This window comes from Magnolia sinica, chromosome 1 (genome assembly GCF_029962835.1).
Source record: "Magnolia sinica isolate HGM2019 chromosome 1, MsV1, whole genome shotgun sequence".
NCBI classification, from domain to species: Eukaryota; Viridiplantae; Streptophyta; class Magnoliopsida; order Magnoliales; family Magnoliaceae; genus Magnolia; species Magnolia sinica.
The window spans coordinates 20,324,290-20,343,602 of record NC_080573.1 but is presented as its reverse complement, the minus strand read 5'-3'; the positions used below and the strand labels follow the sequence as shown (position 1 = coordinate 20,343,602).

The 19,313-nt window shown below is 39.4% G+C and overlaps 1 protein-coding gene across 1 annotated transcript; it reads right to left on the bottom strand.

Annotated features, from left to right (window-relative positions):
* Window positions 1-2,197: 2,197 nt before the first annotated feature.
* On the bottom strand, window positions 2,198-17,914 carry LOC131242535 (probable arabinosyltransferase ARAD1). Its single transcript, XM_058241243.1, has 3 exons — window positions 16,938-17,914; window positions 15,009-15,374; window positions 2,198-2,824 (listed from the first exon to the last, which is right to left on the bottom strand). The coding sequence occupies exons 1-3, from the start codon at window positions 17,778-17,780 to the stop codon at window positions 2,636-2,638; spliced, it is 1,398 nt and encodes a 465-aa protein (XP_058097226.1). The 5' UTR covers window positions 17,781-17,914; the 3' UTR covers window positions 2,198-2,635.
* Between the last annotated feature and the right edge of the window lie 1,399 nt (window positions 17,915-19,313).

Genomic DNA, 19,313 nt, shown 5'->3' with positions numbered 1-19,313 from the left:
ACAGAAAATCATTCCAAGTCAATTCATAAAAAGGTTAAAGATTGGGTGGTTAGGATCTTCCAGTATAGTGGATTGCTGGAGTGTGATGCATCTGTAGCAGGGCTATCAAATCAGCATAAAGCCTATCATGATTGCTGCTTACATCCATATATTATCAATCAGGGCCATCAGGGTTGGAGTTAATACCAGATCATCCGCACCAATGTCCACATTCACACGCACATGTGGGTTCCACGTGCGCGGTCCCAAAATTTTAGTGGGCTCACTGTAGTTGCAAGTGAGATGGCCTATATCTCGTTTAAAGGGGGATTACCTAAGGAGCGTGGTGAAAAGCTTGTGGGCCAGACATGGGGGGGTGTCTATACGCCATTGCCATGTTTTTCAAGGTGAGGTGATGTTAATGGACCCACACAGGCTGTTTATATCAGGCATCTGGAGACGATTTTAGGCTCCTTGGGCCCAATTGCATCTGATGATCATGCTGTATCTTGCTGCTCTTTTTGCTCGTGGAAGGGTGCTTGCAAGAGTTGTTTAACCGTGAATTTGACGGCATTGGTTAGGCTACCATGGATGGATGGCCTCAGCAACGAAATCACTATCACATTTGGCGAAGGACACATGGTCGAGTGATTTGCCTAGATTTGCTCACTTGGTTGGACCACATTGTCAAGTCCTTGCATAGAAGGATGTTATAAAGAAGTCATGATGGTCTAGCTAATGTTTTTAATTAGTGAGCGCCTCAGCTAATGTTTATGCCACCGGATGTGGCAGGTGATGCTCTCGGCCTAGATTTTGACCAAGATTATCTTGATCGCTTGTTCTTGAGGACAATTGAAATTGAAACATCTGCGCATATGCTCTGTAGAGAGAAACAAAGATGTAGATTGGCTCAGATGGAGCTCTTTTTTATATAAATGAAACACGTAGAGCTGCTCTTACAATATATTCTTGCCTCTTAGATGAATCTTCAAATGCTTAGACATACTTGTGCTACGAGGAAACAAACAATTCTAGCTAACCTTCATGGGATAGATTCTCTTAGAAATGGATTTTATGTATCATGTTTGGGTAATGAGAAAATCGTGGAGCCTGGAATCTGCAAGCAAATCAGAATTCTGAGTGTTGCTGATTTTAGATTTTACAAAAAAACATCCCGACCTCTCTCTAAAGTGTTACTGAAAAGAGGTTACTACACAGGCTCCAAGCAACTTTGACATGGGTTGTCATTTCCCAGACCGACATGACAAATTCCTGGCATCCCTTCTGCAGCTCGAATCAGACCCATCCACCAATTAGATGAACCACAGGTCTACATTGAGTCAATTCATTGGAGGTCCACTGTTTTCTACAATTTCTACAATTTGTCCCACCTTATGAATGAATTGGCCTTTTATTTCGCCATCAGCCCTCAAGATTAGTGCTGGACACTGAGCTGAGCTGTGCCGAGTCCTTCGGTTCAGCCAGCAGCTTTGCTTGGCTCAAATTTGGTTTGGCTCAGCTCGGTCCTTGAGCCCAACTGGCCAAATCGGCTTAGTTTGGTCAGCATCTTGAGCCAAGTTCGAGTTAAAAGGGGGCATTTTTTATTTTAATATAAAAAAGATATATATTATATATATTATTTTATTTTATATTATATTATATATATAATATAATATATATAAACTAAGGCATATAAATCAAGTCAAGTTGCGGCCAAGCTTTGAGCCGAGCTCAGGCTAGCTCAAGCTCGGCTCAAAAAAAATTTGAGCTCAATTAAACAGCTCGGCTCAGCCCAAACCCAAAGCCAAGCCTGAGCTTATCCATTCCGAGCCAAGCAAATTAACTTCGTCTCCATCTCTACTGTGAAGATCATGCAACCACGTGTCAACAGCAGATGCTACTGCTGCAACTTCAGGTGGGAACATCTCCCAGATCCCATGCAGCAACTATGGGCGTTGCTTCTCTTATTAAGAGAGTTTTAGACTTCCTCTCCCTGCTTTATTCAATAAGGCGAGTAGGCTGTGGAACATGGCAGATCATTTCTACGTGGAACTGTATGATACTCGGACCGCATCTTTCCACAATATACATGCAATTCCGTCGAGGACCTGTGGTGTAATAACCCAGATGTTTCTGGCAATCCACATCATAGACTTGCTTTCAACAACACTGTCACCACCAATGCAAAGTACACCAAGATCCAGTCAAGATCAGTATATAATCTAACACGGCGTGATTTTATTTTATTTATTTTTTTCTTTTTTGACTGTATGTACACATGAAACAAATTACAACATCCTGCCTTCATATCAGCTATATTTGGCATTGCCATTTCAATGTCAAGAAAGCAATATGAATAGCCTCAAAAATCACAAAAGAAGTGCAAGAAATGAATACTATAAAGACAATCTTATTTGAAGGTGAAGGATACACGTGCCTGCGCCATCTCAGTGGGAAAATTCTTGTATTGCCTTTGTGAGAAATTTCTTGTATTGCCGTTGTTACACCGCAAGCTATGACAAATGCAGGTCACTTTCAGTCAAGGAAGGGTAGCCAGTGCATGCTTCATTTCCCCAAAAAAATCCGCCTCAGATAATATGAGTCCAGTTTAGAGATTCCAGACACAAGTCCTTCCACGTGGATATCAAGAGCCACATCATATGTTGGTAGCTGTCCCGCTTTGGTTTGAACAGAGACAAGAGCAGTCGGGACTGGGCAAATCCCTTTGCACAAGGCGTTTCTCACGATTGATCATCAGTTTTATTAGGGGCAGCTTCATAGAGACTTGACGCCAGATCTCCTTCACCGTTCCATTTGGATCCTCGTACTCAAAATACCGCTTCACCTGAATTTCGAAATATGAATTTTGAAATCTCAACGTTGGCCTAATTATTTCATGAGATACATAGTTCTCAAAGGTGAAGCAATCAGCAGAAAGGTTACAACCCAGCTATTTGGAATGCCTACTGCTTATTTGAAGTCAAATGCTGAAAGTGTGAAATGCATGTACTAATGAGGAACTATAGCCTCCTCATGCATCAGGTTGTGTGTATAAGGTCCTGAATCCTGATGCACCAGTTTCTTTTTTACTTTTTCTTTTTTCTTTTTTTGAACAATGATGATATAATATAAAAAGGCCGAAGCCAGTACCTAGTACCTACAAATATACAAAAGTATATTAAGCCAAAAGCCAAAAGCCAAAAGCCAAAAGCCAAAAGGGGAGAATGAAACATCTAAGTTGCCCCCAATCCTTCATATTAATAATTGCCCTATTGAGCACTTGCACTGGTCCACTCATTTTGTTGTTGATGCAGCACTGATTTCTTTCCCACCATATCGCCCAAAGGGATGCTTAAAAACTTAATTGCCACTCCCTTTTCCCTTCTTTCCCCATCCCCCTGCCATGCCAGGCTATGAGAAGTTCCTTCATCGACTTCGGGAACACCCACAGAACCCCGAAAGATTGGAGGAGCAAACCCCACACCTCCCTAGCAAATACGCAGTGAATGAATAAGTGATTCGCAGGTTCGGCGTCTTCGAAGAACATCAAGCAAACGTTTGGGAGACACATGTTCCGCTTGCCAAGATTGTCTATCGTTAGCACTTTGTTCTTGCCTACTAGCCAACCAAAAGCTGCCACTTTCAAAGGAACACCGTAGCGCCATAGGAAAGTCATTGCCACCACCTCTGCATTTCCAGCCGACACACTCAGGAGACGATAGAATGATCTAACTGAGAAAGAACCCGTCTTAGACTTGAACCATCTCAAGGAGTCTGCTTCTGTAGGATGAGGAGACAACTTTGATAACAACTCAAGCATAAGCACCAACTCTTCGAATTCCCCGTCCAAAAGATTTCTTCTAAAACTCGGCATCCATGTGACTTCCTCCCCCTTTTTAGAATAACAATCACTCACCATCTCCTCCTCTTTCTTGGCTAGCCTTGCTAAAGATGGAAATATTTCACGCAACGGCACCTCTCCCACCCATCTACCAACCCAAAATCTAATTCTCTTACCATCCCCCAAATGAAAGCCTATACCCTTCCACACCCTTTCTTTCAAGGACGCCACTGATTTCCATAAATAAGAACATCGATACAAGGATGAAGCCTTTGTCCACCACCCCCTCCCTCTACCCCATATTTTTTCACTAACCTCCCTCCACCTAGCCTCTCCCTTTGACCCAAACATCCATACCCATTTCCCCAATAGAGCTAGGTTCATCTCCTCCAACTTTAAGATCCCCGCTCCTCCTTGAACTGTTCGTTTACAAACTTCATCCCATTTCATTAGATGGAACTTGTGCTTCTCCACCAACCCTACCCATTCAAAAAATCCCCCCTTCGCCTCTCCAATGCATTCAGAATGGATTTTGAGCACTTGTAAAGAGACATGACCAGCCTCCCACCCATAGATAAATACCTCGACTGCCATTTAGAAATCTTTCTTTCATACCTTTCAATTACTTCATCCCACATGTGCTTCGCCGGCCTTCCTACACATAAGGGTAGCTTCAAATACATTGTTGGAAAAGAAGCTTCCTTGCACTCGAGCACTTCTACAAAAGCCCGCACCCTCTCTTTGGAAATGCCTACCACTAAAATCTCACTTTTGGATATATTAACTTTCAAACCTGAAACCACCTCAAAGCTTACTATAATTGAGCGGAGATTTTTTACAATAAAAAATAAAAAATCATTTACCTTACACAATAAGAGTGTGTCATCCGCATACTGTATATGAGAAATCTGAAAATTCGTATTATCCACCCCAAAACCTTTTACCAATCTCACCCGAACCCCTCTATCTAACATTTTACTGAGGGCCTACATCGCTGTGACAAAAAGGAAAGGCGATAAAGGATCGCCTTGTCGCAACCCATGGGAAGTAGCAAAGAAACCTTTTGGCGAGCCATTCACCAATATGGAGAACTTTGCCGAACTTACACATGTTTGAATCCAAATTCGTCATTTTGGGCCACATCCTAACCTGCCCAACATATAATCTAGGAATGACCAATCCACATGGTCGTAAGCTTTTTCCACATCAAGCTTGCACACCATCCCTTCCTCCCCTCTTCTATAGCAAGAGTCAACACATCTATTGGCGAAGAGAGAGCAATCTTCGATTTGTCTCCCATCCACAAAGGCCCCCTGCGATTCTAAGATTACATTACCCAACACTTTTCTGAATCTAGAAGCCAACACCTTTGCTAGAATCTTATATGGAACCCCCAACAGACTAATAGGATGGAAGTCTTTCAAGCATTTTGTTCCTTCCTTTTTGGGAATCAATGCTATAAAAGTAGCTCCTAATTGTGTTGCAATTAAGCCCTTCTTGAAAAATTCTTGGATGAAACCAATGACATTACCTTTCACATGTCCCCAAAATTCCTGATAAAATGCTATTGGGAACCATCTGGCCCAGGAGCCTTATCACTACCCAAATCTGCCACTGCTTGCTTGAGTTCATCTTCAGAAAACGGTTCTTCCAACGAGTTTGCCTCTTTGGCCGAAATAGCTTCAAACTGCAAATTGTCAAGCACTGGCCTAATTCCTCCATCCTTGTAAAGTAGGTCTTTATAGAATTGGACTACATATTCACAATTTTTTTACTTCCCCTTAATCCTTTAACCATCCACCACTAACAAAGAGATCTAGTTTACGGACGCCCTTGCATTAGCCGTTGCATGAAAAACTTGGTATTCTGATCTCCTGCTTTCAACCAGGTTGCCCTAGACCTTTGACGCCATTTGATCTCCTCCTCCCTTAACCTAGCATTGTATTTAGCTTTGAACACTTCTCTCCAAGCCTTTTCATCCTCCGATAGATCCTCTTCCTCTTCTTTGGAATCTAACCTTTGAATTTGCATCGGGATATTATCCTTTTCCTCCTCTCGGACAACAAGAGCCTCTTTTTTCCAAACCCCTATTTTCTGCTTTAACCACTTTAATTTTTGGAATAGAGAAACATAGGCGCCCCCTATCCTTGAAAAAGACTCCTACCACTCTACAATCTTTGACCCAAACCCTTAAATTTCAAGCCAAGTTAGCTCAAATCGGAATTGCCTTGGTCCCCAATCCTCCTTGTCCACTCCCGGAAGAATCAGACAATAATCTGGGAAGGGTTTTGGAAGGGCTCTTTGACTGATAAGCGGATATTTCTCCACCCATTCTGGGGAAATAAGGAACCTGTTCAACCTACTCATAATAGGCGACGGTTGGCCATTTGACCATATGAACTGATGCACCCATTTCGTACAGGTGGGGCCATAGTTCGGTGATACAGACCATTGATCTGATGACTCCACTGTAGATAGGGAACCCTAACCCTTTGATCAGCAAGAGGAATTAATAAATTAGGGAGAGACAGCAAACAATGGTGTCCAATAAAGAAACCATACCTACTCTGGGGTCAGTAAAGATGACCGTCCAGGGTATCAGCTTCTAAAGATCATGAACTTGAGCTAAATAATATTGAAGTATAAACAACAAAGGGCAAGAAAAGAAACACAATAGCGGACTACTTACTAAGCAATAAGCATGCATGCAAAACTTACCATCATGAGGAATTGCATAATCCGAGAACCAAAGGATGTTACTATCAAGCTCATAGATTGGTGATCCATATAGTTTACTTGATTCGCCCTAAGCATGTGGGCATGGTCCAAGGAGCTCCTCGATTAATGAGATTTCAGAACCTAGATCGGGAGAATGCAAGAAGAATACACGCCACATTAACCAAAGTCTTACACTAGTTACAGGCGGTGTTCAAGTTGTCAGTATTGCTACAAGTTTCGATGGCTAGAGATAAAGAAACAATATTGTTATCCATAACCAGAAATGTGGGGGAAACATAGGCAAAATGGTAGAATTTTTCTAAATTAAGAAAAAGTCTAAAAGTAATATATCTGAAGTGAAAGAAGCTTCAAGATAGATGAAAACATGAAATACCCTCGAACCAGATGGTATAACAATAGAGGTTGGAAGTGTATTGGAGATACTGGGTTTTTTGGTTGACAAAGTTGTTTGACAAGATTGTAAGATCTTGAAGAAAATGCTAGATGAATGAAGGAAAAGTACTGCAGTACCTATTTATAAGAATAAAGGATACATACAGAGCTGCACTAACTAACATGGGATTAAAATTATGAGCCATACTATGAAACTTTGGGAGGGTGATTGAGCAAAAGACCAAGGCATGATACGAACATATTAGAAAATCAGTTTGGTTTCATGCCAAGGAGGTCTATTTACTGAAGCTATTTTCCTACTTAGACAACTGATTTGAGAAATATTGGGAGAGGAAGAAGGATCTCCACATGACCTTTATTGACTAAGAGAAAGCAAATGATAGGGTCTCTAGAGAGTTAATCCGGTGGATGAGTTTCAAGAGGATACATTGACATGATAAAGGATATGTATGAGAGAACCATAACAAATTTGAGGACCACTAGCAGAGAAACAAGTGAGTTTCCAATTATTGTAGGCTTGCGTTAGGGATCAACATTGAGCTTGTACCTTTTCACATTGGTTATGGACGAGTTTTTTTTTTTTTTAATAATTAGTTATGGACAAGTTGAGGCATTTGCAGGAAGAGATCCCATGGCCTATGTAGTTTGCTGGTGACATAGTTTTGATCATGGATTTAAGTATCAATATTGACACATGTATTGCACCCTTGGGATACAGAAGCATATCATTATCAGTATCGCATGAAACGTGGAATGTATCGCAGTTTTTTGGAAACATTGGGAAATCAATCAAATTTTCAATGAAACTTTAAGGGATGTTATTAAAAATAAAATTTTTTTTTTTAAAAAAAAAAAAAACATCATTATACACTTCGAACTCAAAAGATCACAAAAAACAAGTACACATGATAAGTTTCCATTGTATAGGGTCCTAGACCATGCGCTGATTGACAAAAGTGATGCAATTTTATCCAAAATGAGTTCATAACATTCATAAATCATACAAGACAAGTACAAAAACATAACCAATATATTCAAAAGCCAAAGAAGAAGTAAATATATACTTAATACAATGAACATATTAAAAATATATATATATTTCAAAATTATTTTTGTTAAATTTCTATTAAATTAAATTTATTTTTTAAAAAAAATAAAAGAGTGAGGTTGATATCAAGATCAACAACACTCAACACTACACGGATATATTAGGGGTCGTTTGGATGGGAGTAAATGGGGGGAATTGGGAGTAAATGGGGTAAAAGGTGTGTTTTGATGGGAGTAAATGCAGTAAGGTAAATGGAATTGGGAGTAAATGAATTGGCAGTAAATGGGGTTGATTTGAAATCTTGAGGAAGATTAGAGATTTTTGAGTAAATGGGGTGAAATGCCTTTTTGGTAAGGTATTCTATATCGGTAACAGTGGCCGTAGCGATCACCACTATTACCGATATAGGTATCGGTCATAACGGCCGATACAGGGGCATATTGATCATTACAACCCTCGTAACGGTTCTATATATATATATATATATATATATATATATATATATATTCAAATAATTCTGAAAAAATATCTAGAAAATCTAAAATAATCTAAGTATTCCAAATTTGTATTCATTTTTTTTTTCTTTTTTGCTTTAAACATGTTTATGGTAGCATAACAGTTCACTCTTTGGTGAGAGTGTTGTATTTGGTTGTTTGGTAAATTTATGAACATGGTTATGTGTCTCTAATATCTACACATCACAATCAAGCATTTGAAATAGAAATCTTAAAAAGAAAAACTTTTTTCAATTTTTTTTTTTAAATGGCCCTCAAAGCTTCTATTCGCCTAAATCACTTTAATCTACTATTTTAATCATAAAAGCTAGATTATGGGTGGTCGAAATCTGTTGTAGAATGATTTAAAAAAGTTTTTTGAATAAGAAAAGTGGGAAAGCAAGGGAAAATTGGATTAATATAGAAAAAAGGAAGTGGTCGTTTTTCAACTGTTACAGGGGTAATGGTCATTACACCCCGTAACGGTTGTTACAGCCCCTGTAACGACCGATATGGTTATATATATAAAAAATAAAAAATAAAAAACAATTGCTCCATTTCACCCCTGTATTGCGTAACGGTCATGGCCGTTAGCTATACATAATAGCATTTATTGTTGTATAGTTGTATCATAATGGACATGGAACACCTTGCTTTTTGGGCTCCATTAGAGAATTGCATGAGTAAACAAAGGTGTTGCTACACACGTGTCCACCGTACACATGGCGCAATGATGATACTTCAAAACAATCCAATTATTGGTTGCATCAATAAAATCGCACCAATAGAATGATACAAACCGTCCAAATATTGGCCATTCAAATGGACAATTAAAAAACGTTAGCAAGCTGCTTGTTTGTGATCCTTACGTTTGTGACCTACCCAAGGCTCAAAATTTCCTCATTTTCACCAAAGTATATATTTCAATGGGCTTATTACAATCAACCTGTCAAATATCACATGTACACTAATTTGGGATATTAAAGGAGATTTGGGATAACACATGTTCTTATGAATATATTGAAAAATTCCAGTCCATTCCAATTCCTCCCATTTACTCACATCCAAACAGAATATTTGGATCTCAACGCATTTCATTTACTCCCATCCAAACACAACCAAGACTTGAAATTGGAGTAAATGTGAAATGGATTCCATTTACAAGCTCCCAAACGACCCCATATGACAATTTTGGTTGGTCAATGTAATTTTGTGTGTGTGTGTGTGTGTGTTTAATTTTTTTTAAAAAAAATCTAAACATTCCAAAAATTTCCATCAACCTGTAGATCAACCTACAAGCACTCTCACACGATTTTTCCACACTTTAGTTCTCCAAGTTAAATGGGTGCAATCAGGTGAATTTCGATTTTTTCCCAAATTCCTCCATTTTTCCCAAAATCAAAACTCGAGGGTAAAAATTCATGACTAACTATGCAAAACCATAAATTACCTACCTAGTTCCACCAAGTCTAAATCATTTTTTAAAAAAAAAACTTCAAATTAAAAAATAAAAATAAAATAAAAATTGTCAATTGGGTTTCAGGCTATCTCCTCTCTCCAATCTCGATTTCCCCCACCCAAATCCTATTTTTTCTCAAAACAACCTGGGGGGGGGGGGGGGGGGTGTGTGCATATCATATGCATCAATGATATTCGAAAACTTTATACTATGATGTATTCACAATATCATGATGTATTGATATATAGTCGATACATTGCAATATTTTCGACAATACGAGGGAGTTTGATAACTTCACCCTGATTTCATATCACCAAAGTGCGACACCGATAGTTTCCTGAGATATATCGACCGACACTATCGATATTTAAATCACTGGATTTGATTAACAAGACAAGGAAGGGCCTAAACACAAAGCTAGATTTATGGATTGATGCTTTAGAATCTAAAGGATTTAAAGTTAGTCAAACTAAACAAAGTATATGGAGTGCAATTTTAGTAGCAATAGGAGTGAAAAGGAGGACATGGTTAAAATTGCTTACCAAGAAGTTTCCCAAAATGACCACTTCCAATATCTTGGGTCGATAATTCATGAGCGGAGACATTGAGAAGGATGTTGCCTATAAAATTCAAGATGGGTGGAATAAATGTACAATTCCTCTTGAGTTCTATGTGATCACCATGTACCACTCAAACTAAAGGGAAAATTTTATAAGATTGTTACTTATATATATGACCAGCCATACTTTATGGGGCAGAATGGTTGGCAGTTAGGGAACAACATATTCATAGGATGAGTGTAACTGAAATGAGGTTGTTGAAATGGATGAGTGGCAAGACAAGGAATGATTGAATTAGAAATGAATGCATTCACCGCACTAATGGGTAATAAGATTAGGGAAAGTAGACTTCGATGGTTTGGTTATGCACAACAAAGACTAAGAACCATGATGGTTAGGAGTGAGTTGGTACAAATTGAAGGCTCTAAAAGGGCAAGGGGAAGGTCCAAAAGGACATGGATGTTGATGACTCGTGGTCTAACTGAAGGTATGGGCCTTGATAGAGTGGGGAATGGCAGAACAAGATTCATGTAGCCGACCCAATTAATTGGGATACAGCTCAGATGATGACAATTAAAGATCCCCTAAGATATTTTTTTTTCTATTAAATATCTTCTAAGATAAAAATATCTCAAAATAGAAAACTATGAATGACTAAAATCCCACTAAAGATCCTTAAAAAACATCACTAAATAAAGACCTCAAACAATCAAACTAAACCCACACAAAGAATGTCCATCTCCTAAAAATCTCCATAGGACGGGTTGTAGGACAAGCAAATTGGTCTTTCAGGGCCCACACCGTCCTCGCACACTTCTTGCAATCCTTCATGCTTGCATTAGGTTTTCTTTTTCTTCTTTTTTTTTTTTTTTAGCAAGAACACAACAACTAACAACTTGATAATGCTTGCATTAGGTTCACGCTTGTCCCAACCATTTAGCAATGAGAGGATCCAATTTCTCTCTAAGCCTCCCAAGTCCCAACCCCAAGAGCTTCATCCCTTTTCAGCTTTCAAACATCAACTCTTTTGACAAGATGGAATTCGTGATGCCACTTATACCCTCTGAAACAAAGTTCCCCTATTTTTTCCATTCTATCAAATTTCTTTATTACCACCACCAGATTTTGAAAAGAGGAAGAAAGCATATTGGGAGATTATAAAATGACAATTTAATTAATGGAATTTGTCCCCCAAGTGAAAATAAGTCCCTTTCCACTGATATTTTTTTAAAACTTGCCATCACCTAAGTAGAGGCCAAACCAACGATGGATTTAGTTCTAAGGGCCATACCAAGATTTTTCAAAAGTAAACTTCCTGTTTTATACCCCGTTGCAATTACAAAGGATTTCAATATTCCTTCATCAGCCAAAAAGCTCTTGCTAGCGCACTCTTTCTCAAGTCACCTTGAACCCAAATACCACCTCAAAACACCAAAGCACCTTTCAACTATTGCAAATTTGAGCATGAGAAGCATCACAAAAAATAATGTGTCATATGTAAACAAAACACTGAATCACCTTTAACCTATTGCAAACTTGAGTGCAAGTAACATAACAAAAAATCTGCAAATGAGGTATTGAAATACTCAAATGCACGGGCACCACCATGAAACCCCTGATGACTCCCACTTCTAAACCTTGAACAATAGCTTACTTAGGGACTGTTTGATCACTTACCACTGAAATTTGAAATTTTTAGTGATTTTCACTGATTTTGATCGTTTAGCAAATCCAACTTATTAAGTGCTTAAATTAATTTTCACTGAAAATATGGGTCTTTTTTCAGCTCCCCTCCCTTAATGCTAAAGGCTGAAAGCTGAAAGTGGTGGTGCATTAAAATTTCTTTTCACTTTTTGACTAAAATTATTTCAAAATTACAATTCGGCACTTTCAAGTTTTCAACACTTAAATTAATTTTCAGAGCTTATTTTTCAGTTTATCAAATGGCACCTTAAACCTTCAGCAACTACTGAAGAGAGAGAGGAGGAAAGTAGATCAACTTAACATAGGCCTCTTGAGCTCGGTGCTGAGCCATTTATTAAGATGGAGGGCCAAGCAGACAAGATATAAGTGATATAGCCTCTTATCAACCTCTCCATTTAAAACCAAACCCCTTCTTTGAAGCATGTAATCTGCTCCAATCTATGTGATAATGTCTTCTCCAAATTTAATTTACGTAATATTCGAGGTTCTTCCAGCCTATATGGATCTGCACATTGGTTGGCTATAAAGATCCCATCAAGGATCTATCTTGAAAAGGTTGGCTATAAAGATCCCATCAAGGACTTGTCTATGTTGAAAAAGGAGCCCTAGAGCACCTCATCACCTCCTTTAGCCAATTCAGATGGAGGTTTATGTGATCTTATAAATGGTTCCCACGCAGATAACAGGACAGAAGTCCAAAATTTCCATCACACCATTCTTCGAGTCGGCCGAGCAACATTTTTTTTTTTTGGGAACAAATAATAGAGATATTAAGGACCCATTTGGATACTACAAAATAAGTAGCTTTTTTAACTTACGTAAGTTAATAAGTTACTTTTCTTAAATAAGTTTGTTTGGTTATTAAACTTAAGTAAGTAGCTTTTTAGAAAAACTAACTTATTTTTATAAGTTATTTTTTTATTACTTTTCAACTTTCAAAAGTAACTTATTTTCTTCATTCTCATTGGTGACATAGCAACTTGTGAAATTATTTAAGAGAATATGCTCTCTGTGGCCATGAACCCCTTCTAAGTTCATGAGATTGGAAAATCATCCAATGAATGGGTATATGATCTAGTGGGCCCCACATGATGATGGCCCATATTGAGGTGGCCCCACATGATGGAAAATCAACATCAAAGGTCCGCCTCTAATGATGAATGGCCCACATCCAAGGTGAGCCCCACATGATGGGTAACCCACATTGAAGGTGGGACCCACATGATGGGCAGCCCACATCAAAGGTAGGCTCCACATGATGGCCAATTAATAATGGTGGGCCCCACATGATGGACAGTCCACATCAAAGGTCAGCCTAATGATGAGTGGCCCATATCCAAGGTGGGTCCTGCATGATAGACGGCCCACATCAGAGGTGGGACCACATGATGGACAGTGCACATCAAAGGTGGGCTCCACATGATGGACAGTGGATGTTGAAGATGGGCCCCACATGATGGACAATAACATTGATGGTGGGCTCATATGATGGATGACTAACATCAAAGGTGGGCCCTACCTAATGAATTGTGCACATTAAAGGTCAGCCCCTAATGATGAATGGCCCACAACCAAGATGGGCCCTGCCTGATGGATGGCCCACATCAAAGGTTAGGTCCACACAATGAACGATCCACATCAAAGGTTGGCCCCACATGATGGACGATGGATGTGAGGGGGACTGAACAGACTTTCGGGATAATTACTTATGATGTTAGAAACCAAATATGTTTTTTCTACTTTTTAGATGATAAGTATGTTTGGTAAGTAGCTTATCTTAAGTAACTTACAATCCAAACGCCCACTAAAAGGCGAGCCTAATCTTGACAGTTGTTGTGAACAAATAACTTACAAGTTGTTGCGATCTCATTAGCTTCTCAAGTCTCTACATATGACGAAAGGAACCCGTATGACGAAAGGAACCCGTAGTCTTAGACAAATCAAACACCTCATCAAGGAGAGGTTCTAGTGACACCCAGATCCATAGCTCAACTGGCAGACTGAGTGGAGATACCTCGTTTCAACACTTGAGGTCTTGGTATCGATCCTTAGCGGGGGTGGCTAACATGGAGTGTGTGTACTGACATGGGTGTGTACTAACAAGCTAACCCACAAAAAAAAAAAAGGAGAGGTTCTAGTGAAAATATTCAATGTGGCCATATGTAAAACACATCTTAGCATTTTAGCCTCATTAACCATGACTAAGATTCTTAATGCTAGTATCACCACAACAGTTATTTGGAGTTTAGTAATGAGATAAGATGCTTATAATAGTGACATAAGATTCTTAATGCTAATGAAAATGTTTTCTTCATGTTCTTTTTTGGAGGGGAGGCCATGCAAGTCATTTTTATCGGATGCATATCCATGACGACTATCAGAGAACCATATTAGAAAACATTTTTATGTTATATTTTTACATGCTTTTTTAAAAAAAAATTCCGAAAGGCTTATCTTTACATGCTTTCAATGTACTCGTGCAACAGACTAGTTTTTGTATCACTAATATGTCTTCACATGCTTTTTTTTTCTTTTTGAAAGACTTGTCTTCACATGCTCTCAATGTACTTGTGCAACAACACTGTTTGTATCACTAGCATACATACATATACAAGTTTGTGCATTGGGTTGTAGGGGCATCTATGTCAGATGCTTTGTGCACAAAGATTTGTCTAAGTTGTTCTCAGGACCTCAGGTATACAGGAAACATGATCCATCTAACAGCATGATAATGAATGGAGTGCCAACCAAAAATAATGGATGGAGAGAAAATATGAACACTTTCACATACCGCTTTAAGCTCCTGCTGAAATTGCATAAGCCTCTCTGTGCTTATATCCCTCAGCATGGAAGTCAGGTATCCAGGCTGCACGGCTGTGGCTGTATCTACAAATACTGCAATTTTTCGATAGTCTATGACATCTTCAAAAGGCAACTCAATATAATCACTGACTATCACCGGAACACACAAGCTCACAATCGCATCAAAGAGTCTGCAGGCTGAGGGTGTATCTCCGGCAGGATGTAAACAGAACTTGGATGAATGCATCCCTTGTGTAGCCATACGTCGACTCTCCCTGGACTGTGCTCCATGTTTTATTACTACCTCTTCCTCCTTCTCAAGAATCTGGAAGAGTGTGTCACGAATTTTCCCACCCTGCATTATAATAATCATCAGCTTACCTTTCAAAAACAAAGAAAATTAGTAAAACAGTGACATTCCACGCTGTTAGCCACTTACAACATCATGTAGCATTTCTACGTGCCGATGAACAAAATGTACCAAAGCTTCTCAGTCAGAGATGGCAAAGAAGTTAGGCTCGATATGTTTCTAGAAATTCCTATTCCATCACACACTGCCACAAAATTTTTTATTGGTATCTGAACTTTATTCTCCTTACATGTCGCTGCCATCATCATAGCCTTGTCCCATCTATTTGGGGTTGGCTTTTCTATGCATAAGATAATACTAAATTATTAAAAACCATTTCCAGTAAAATATACCTTGTTTTGTTTTGAGAAACTGGCAATTCATCAATTCAAATTGCAAATCACTCTCCACATTATTTGAATCACACAATAAGATTCCTATCAGAGATTGTAGGATTTAACTACACTGCAATGCATTTATTTCCAAATGAATGAAAAATAATAATAGTAATAATAATAATAAGACGTTTACCATCAACCTTTCCTGCATGAACTACCAAAAAAAGAATACATAAAAGAGAAAAAGTAAACACACACCAAAAAAGAACATGAATCGCATCAACCTGAGTTTCCAGCTTCACGGTCCAGTTTGGTTCTTATGATAATTTGTAATTTGTAATTTGTTGGGTAGCTCATGAACCCACATGCTCAGACGGTTTATCACAATTTCACTCAATTTGTGGCATCAATTTGCTCAGTTTGAAACTTGAGCAGCTTGATTCATGAATCTAATGCATTAGTCCACAAAGCGATTTTAAATCTTAACTAAAGAAATAATTTTTTTAAAAAATAAAAATCTTATTAAATTTTTTGCATTCATATGTTCTTGAGACAAAACTCTCAAATCATCTTAGGAATTCAGGTTATAGATGTCCAAAACTGGGAAGCAAACTTTGGTGAATTCAAGTGTTAGGAGCTCCAACAAAAACCGAAATTTGGCATATGAGGAATGTTACTTGCAGCTATGCCTCTGCAAGTGGGATTTTATTTCGTTCTTGAAAGGCAATGCATCTGCAAGTGTCAAGTAGAATTGCTGCAACATGCTGATATGACATGTGAGGCCAATTGTCATGTCAGTACGGCTCCTCGAACAACCTGGCCCAAAAATTCAGGCTAGTCCACTCATCAAGTTGGCCACAAGTGTTAGCCAAATGTGGACCTTCACTTATCCTTTTCTACCATCCATTGTTTTCCATACATGAGGAACCCACCTGATGAGTGAACCAAAATGATTTTTGGGCTAGAGCACATATCCAGTGGGGCCATCACAATGGAAGGCGGCAATCTCACATGTATCTGCAACAATGCCGTATTTGAAGCTTTTGCATTCAGCATTTGCAAATAGCATACATCTACGCAAATATAAAGGCAGAGAGTCAATGAATTCCATCTGCTCAAAACAAAGCAGCAACAGCACGTAGAATAAACCAGAGAATCCAAATCATCCACCTATTGAGAAAGGAATTTTTATTTATTTATTAGATGGAAAGAAAAGAATAATAAAATTTACCTCTTTCCGGTATCGATTCCCCATGAAGAATAGCAGAGATTTCCTACTCTCAACCCCAGCATCGCCATTGAACGAATTGATCCTATGTGAATAAGGCAATATCACATCCTTCACCAGTGACGCCTGGTCCGGCCTCAACCGCCCGAAATCCGACACCAGCAGCACCCCGTTCTTGACACGGTCCACCACCCGGTAGAGCGCGTTCGGGTCCTGGCATATAAACACATGGTCCCGCCCGGCATTCCTCCTCCAGTAATCCTGACTCTCCAACCACTCCACCAGCTCCTCCTGCATCTCCTCATCGCTGTAGGTCCCACCAGTTGACCGCACCGGATTCACAACAAGGCTCAGCGACGAGAAGAATGGGACGTAGAAGAGGTCCGCCTGCTCCGGATCGAGGACACGCACGACGGGCGAGTCAGCAGGGCGATCCGGACGGGTCAGATCGGCGAAGAGATGCCACTCGGCGGAGTGCTGGTTGCCGGGGTACTTTAGTGGGGATGGGGGGGAATTGCCACGGGCAGTGACGTAGCTGTCGATGACGCCGTAGGTGAATTTGCGAGGGAGATCGTAGACGTAGATCTTGGGGGCCGCAGATGAGGGATGGGAATCGGAATATTGAGGTGCGTCTGGATTCGGGACGGAGAAGGATTGAGAGGAGTCGATTCTGGGAGAGATGATGGTGGTGGAGAAGGCGTAGAAGGCGAAGAGGGTGAGGGCGGTGGCGAGGGTGGGTTTTAGGAGGGATCTGCGGGGCATTTTGGGAATGTTTGGGGAGGGAGGGGAAAGAGAGGGTTGCGTTTGGGTGGTGCTCTTTCTCGTTTTCGCGATTCGCTCGGACATGGTTTTCGGGGCTGGGGCTGTCGTGCGCCGGGGGTTATCGTGCGCAGCGCGGTGGAGTTGAGGGGTGTTCAGCGCACGGACGGAGGGAAGGGGTGGAGGGGTATAATGGTAAAAGTGAAAAGTCCGGAAGAAGAGTTCGTTGGATTCTAGCGGTTTGGATCCTGAAAAGTGGACCGTAATTAGGAGGAGAGATGTGGGAAGGACACGAGCATTTTGGATTCACAAGTGGCCGATGTGGGCCATGTTCAGCGATCTAGACCATCAGTTGGCGACTCGATTCATCTGCCCACTTCTAGTGGGCCACCGTGTTGTATCCACCGTCCATCCGTTTCACCTTCTCATTTTAGGACGTGGGCAAAAAACAAGGCAAGTTAAAAGCTAAAATAGACCACGCTTAAAAAAACAGCCACAAGTTTTGGATGAAGCTCATATTTTCGTATTAGAGTCACCCTGGATGATAGCATTTTAACTAAAGCAAATTGCATCCTACCATGCTTGAATGGAATCTTAAAATGACCATGTGGGGCCCAACATGATGCATGGGTTTTTGGTTTTTTTTTTTTTTCATGTGTGATTTATTTAGATCATTTTAAAGTATTAGTTTCAAGGTAAAAAATAATAATAGTCAATTTGGGAGCTTATAAATGGAGGTAAATGAAAAATGATATTGAAAGTAAATGAATTGAAAATAAATGATTTAACTCGTTTGAATGGGAGTAAACGAAATGCATTTGAAATTTGAATATTTTGCTTTGATAATAGTATGTGAGATGACTTTGAATGCACTCGAAAATTTTAATATATTCACATGAATATATGTGATTTTTTAAAATACATTTGGTATTTTAAATTAGCGCACATATGTGACATTTAATCAAAATGATTGTAATGAAGCTAAAAAATAAGAATATGCTGAGCTTTGGATGGGTCACAACGCATGAATCACAAACAAATGACTTACCAACACTTTTAAACCATCCATTTAAATGGGCAACCTTTGGAGGGTTTGGATCATTCTATTAGTATGATTTTACTGATGTAGGTGATAATTGAATTATTTTGGAGTATCATTAGCACACCATCAATATGATGGACATGTGCGTGGCACTGCCTTTGTTTACTTGTGTGACTCTCCAAGGGATTTCAAAAAAGTAGCTCACTTCATTTATTTATTCTCATTTCATTGACATGTATTTACTTCTATCCAAACATACCTCAAACACCATTTACCTTCATTTGCTCACAATTTCCCCATTTACCTCATTTACTCCCATCCAATAAAATCCCAAGCTTAAGTAGACTGCTTAATACTTAAAAAGAGGGATGTTGATTGTGTGGTGACCCTCGTTCACCACGGAGATAGCGAACTGCATCTCATAAAGAGTAAAATGCTCACACTCTTTGAAGGAAATGCTCTTTACTATTAAAGGATATGAATTGCCTACAGTCATGGGTTGCGTAACTTCCCATAGCACTAGCATTGCTTAATGAAAAAGAGTGTGCTGTCGAATGCAAGTAATGCTGTGAAAAAGC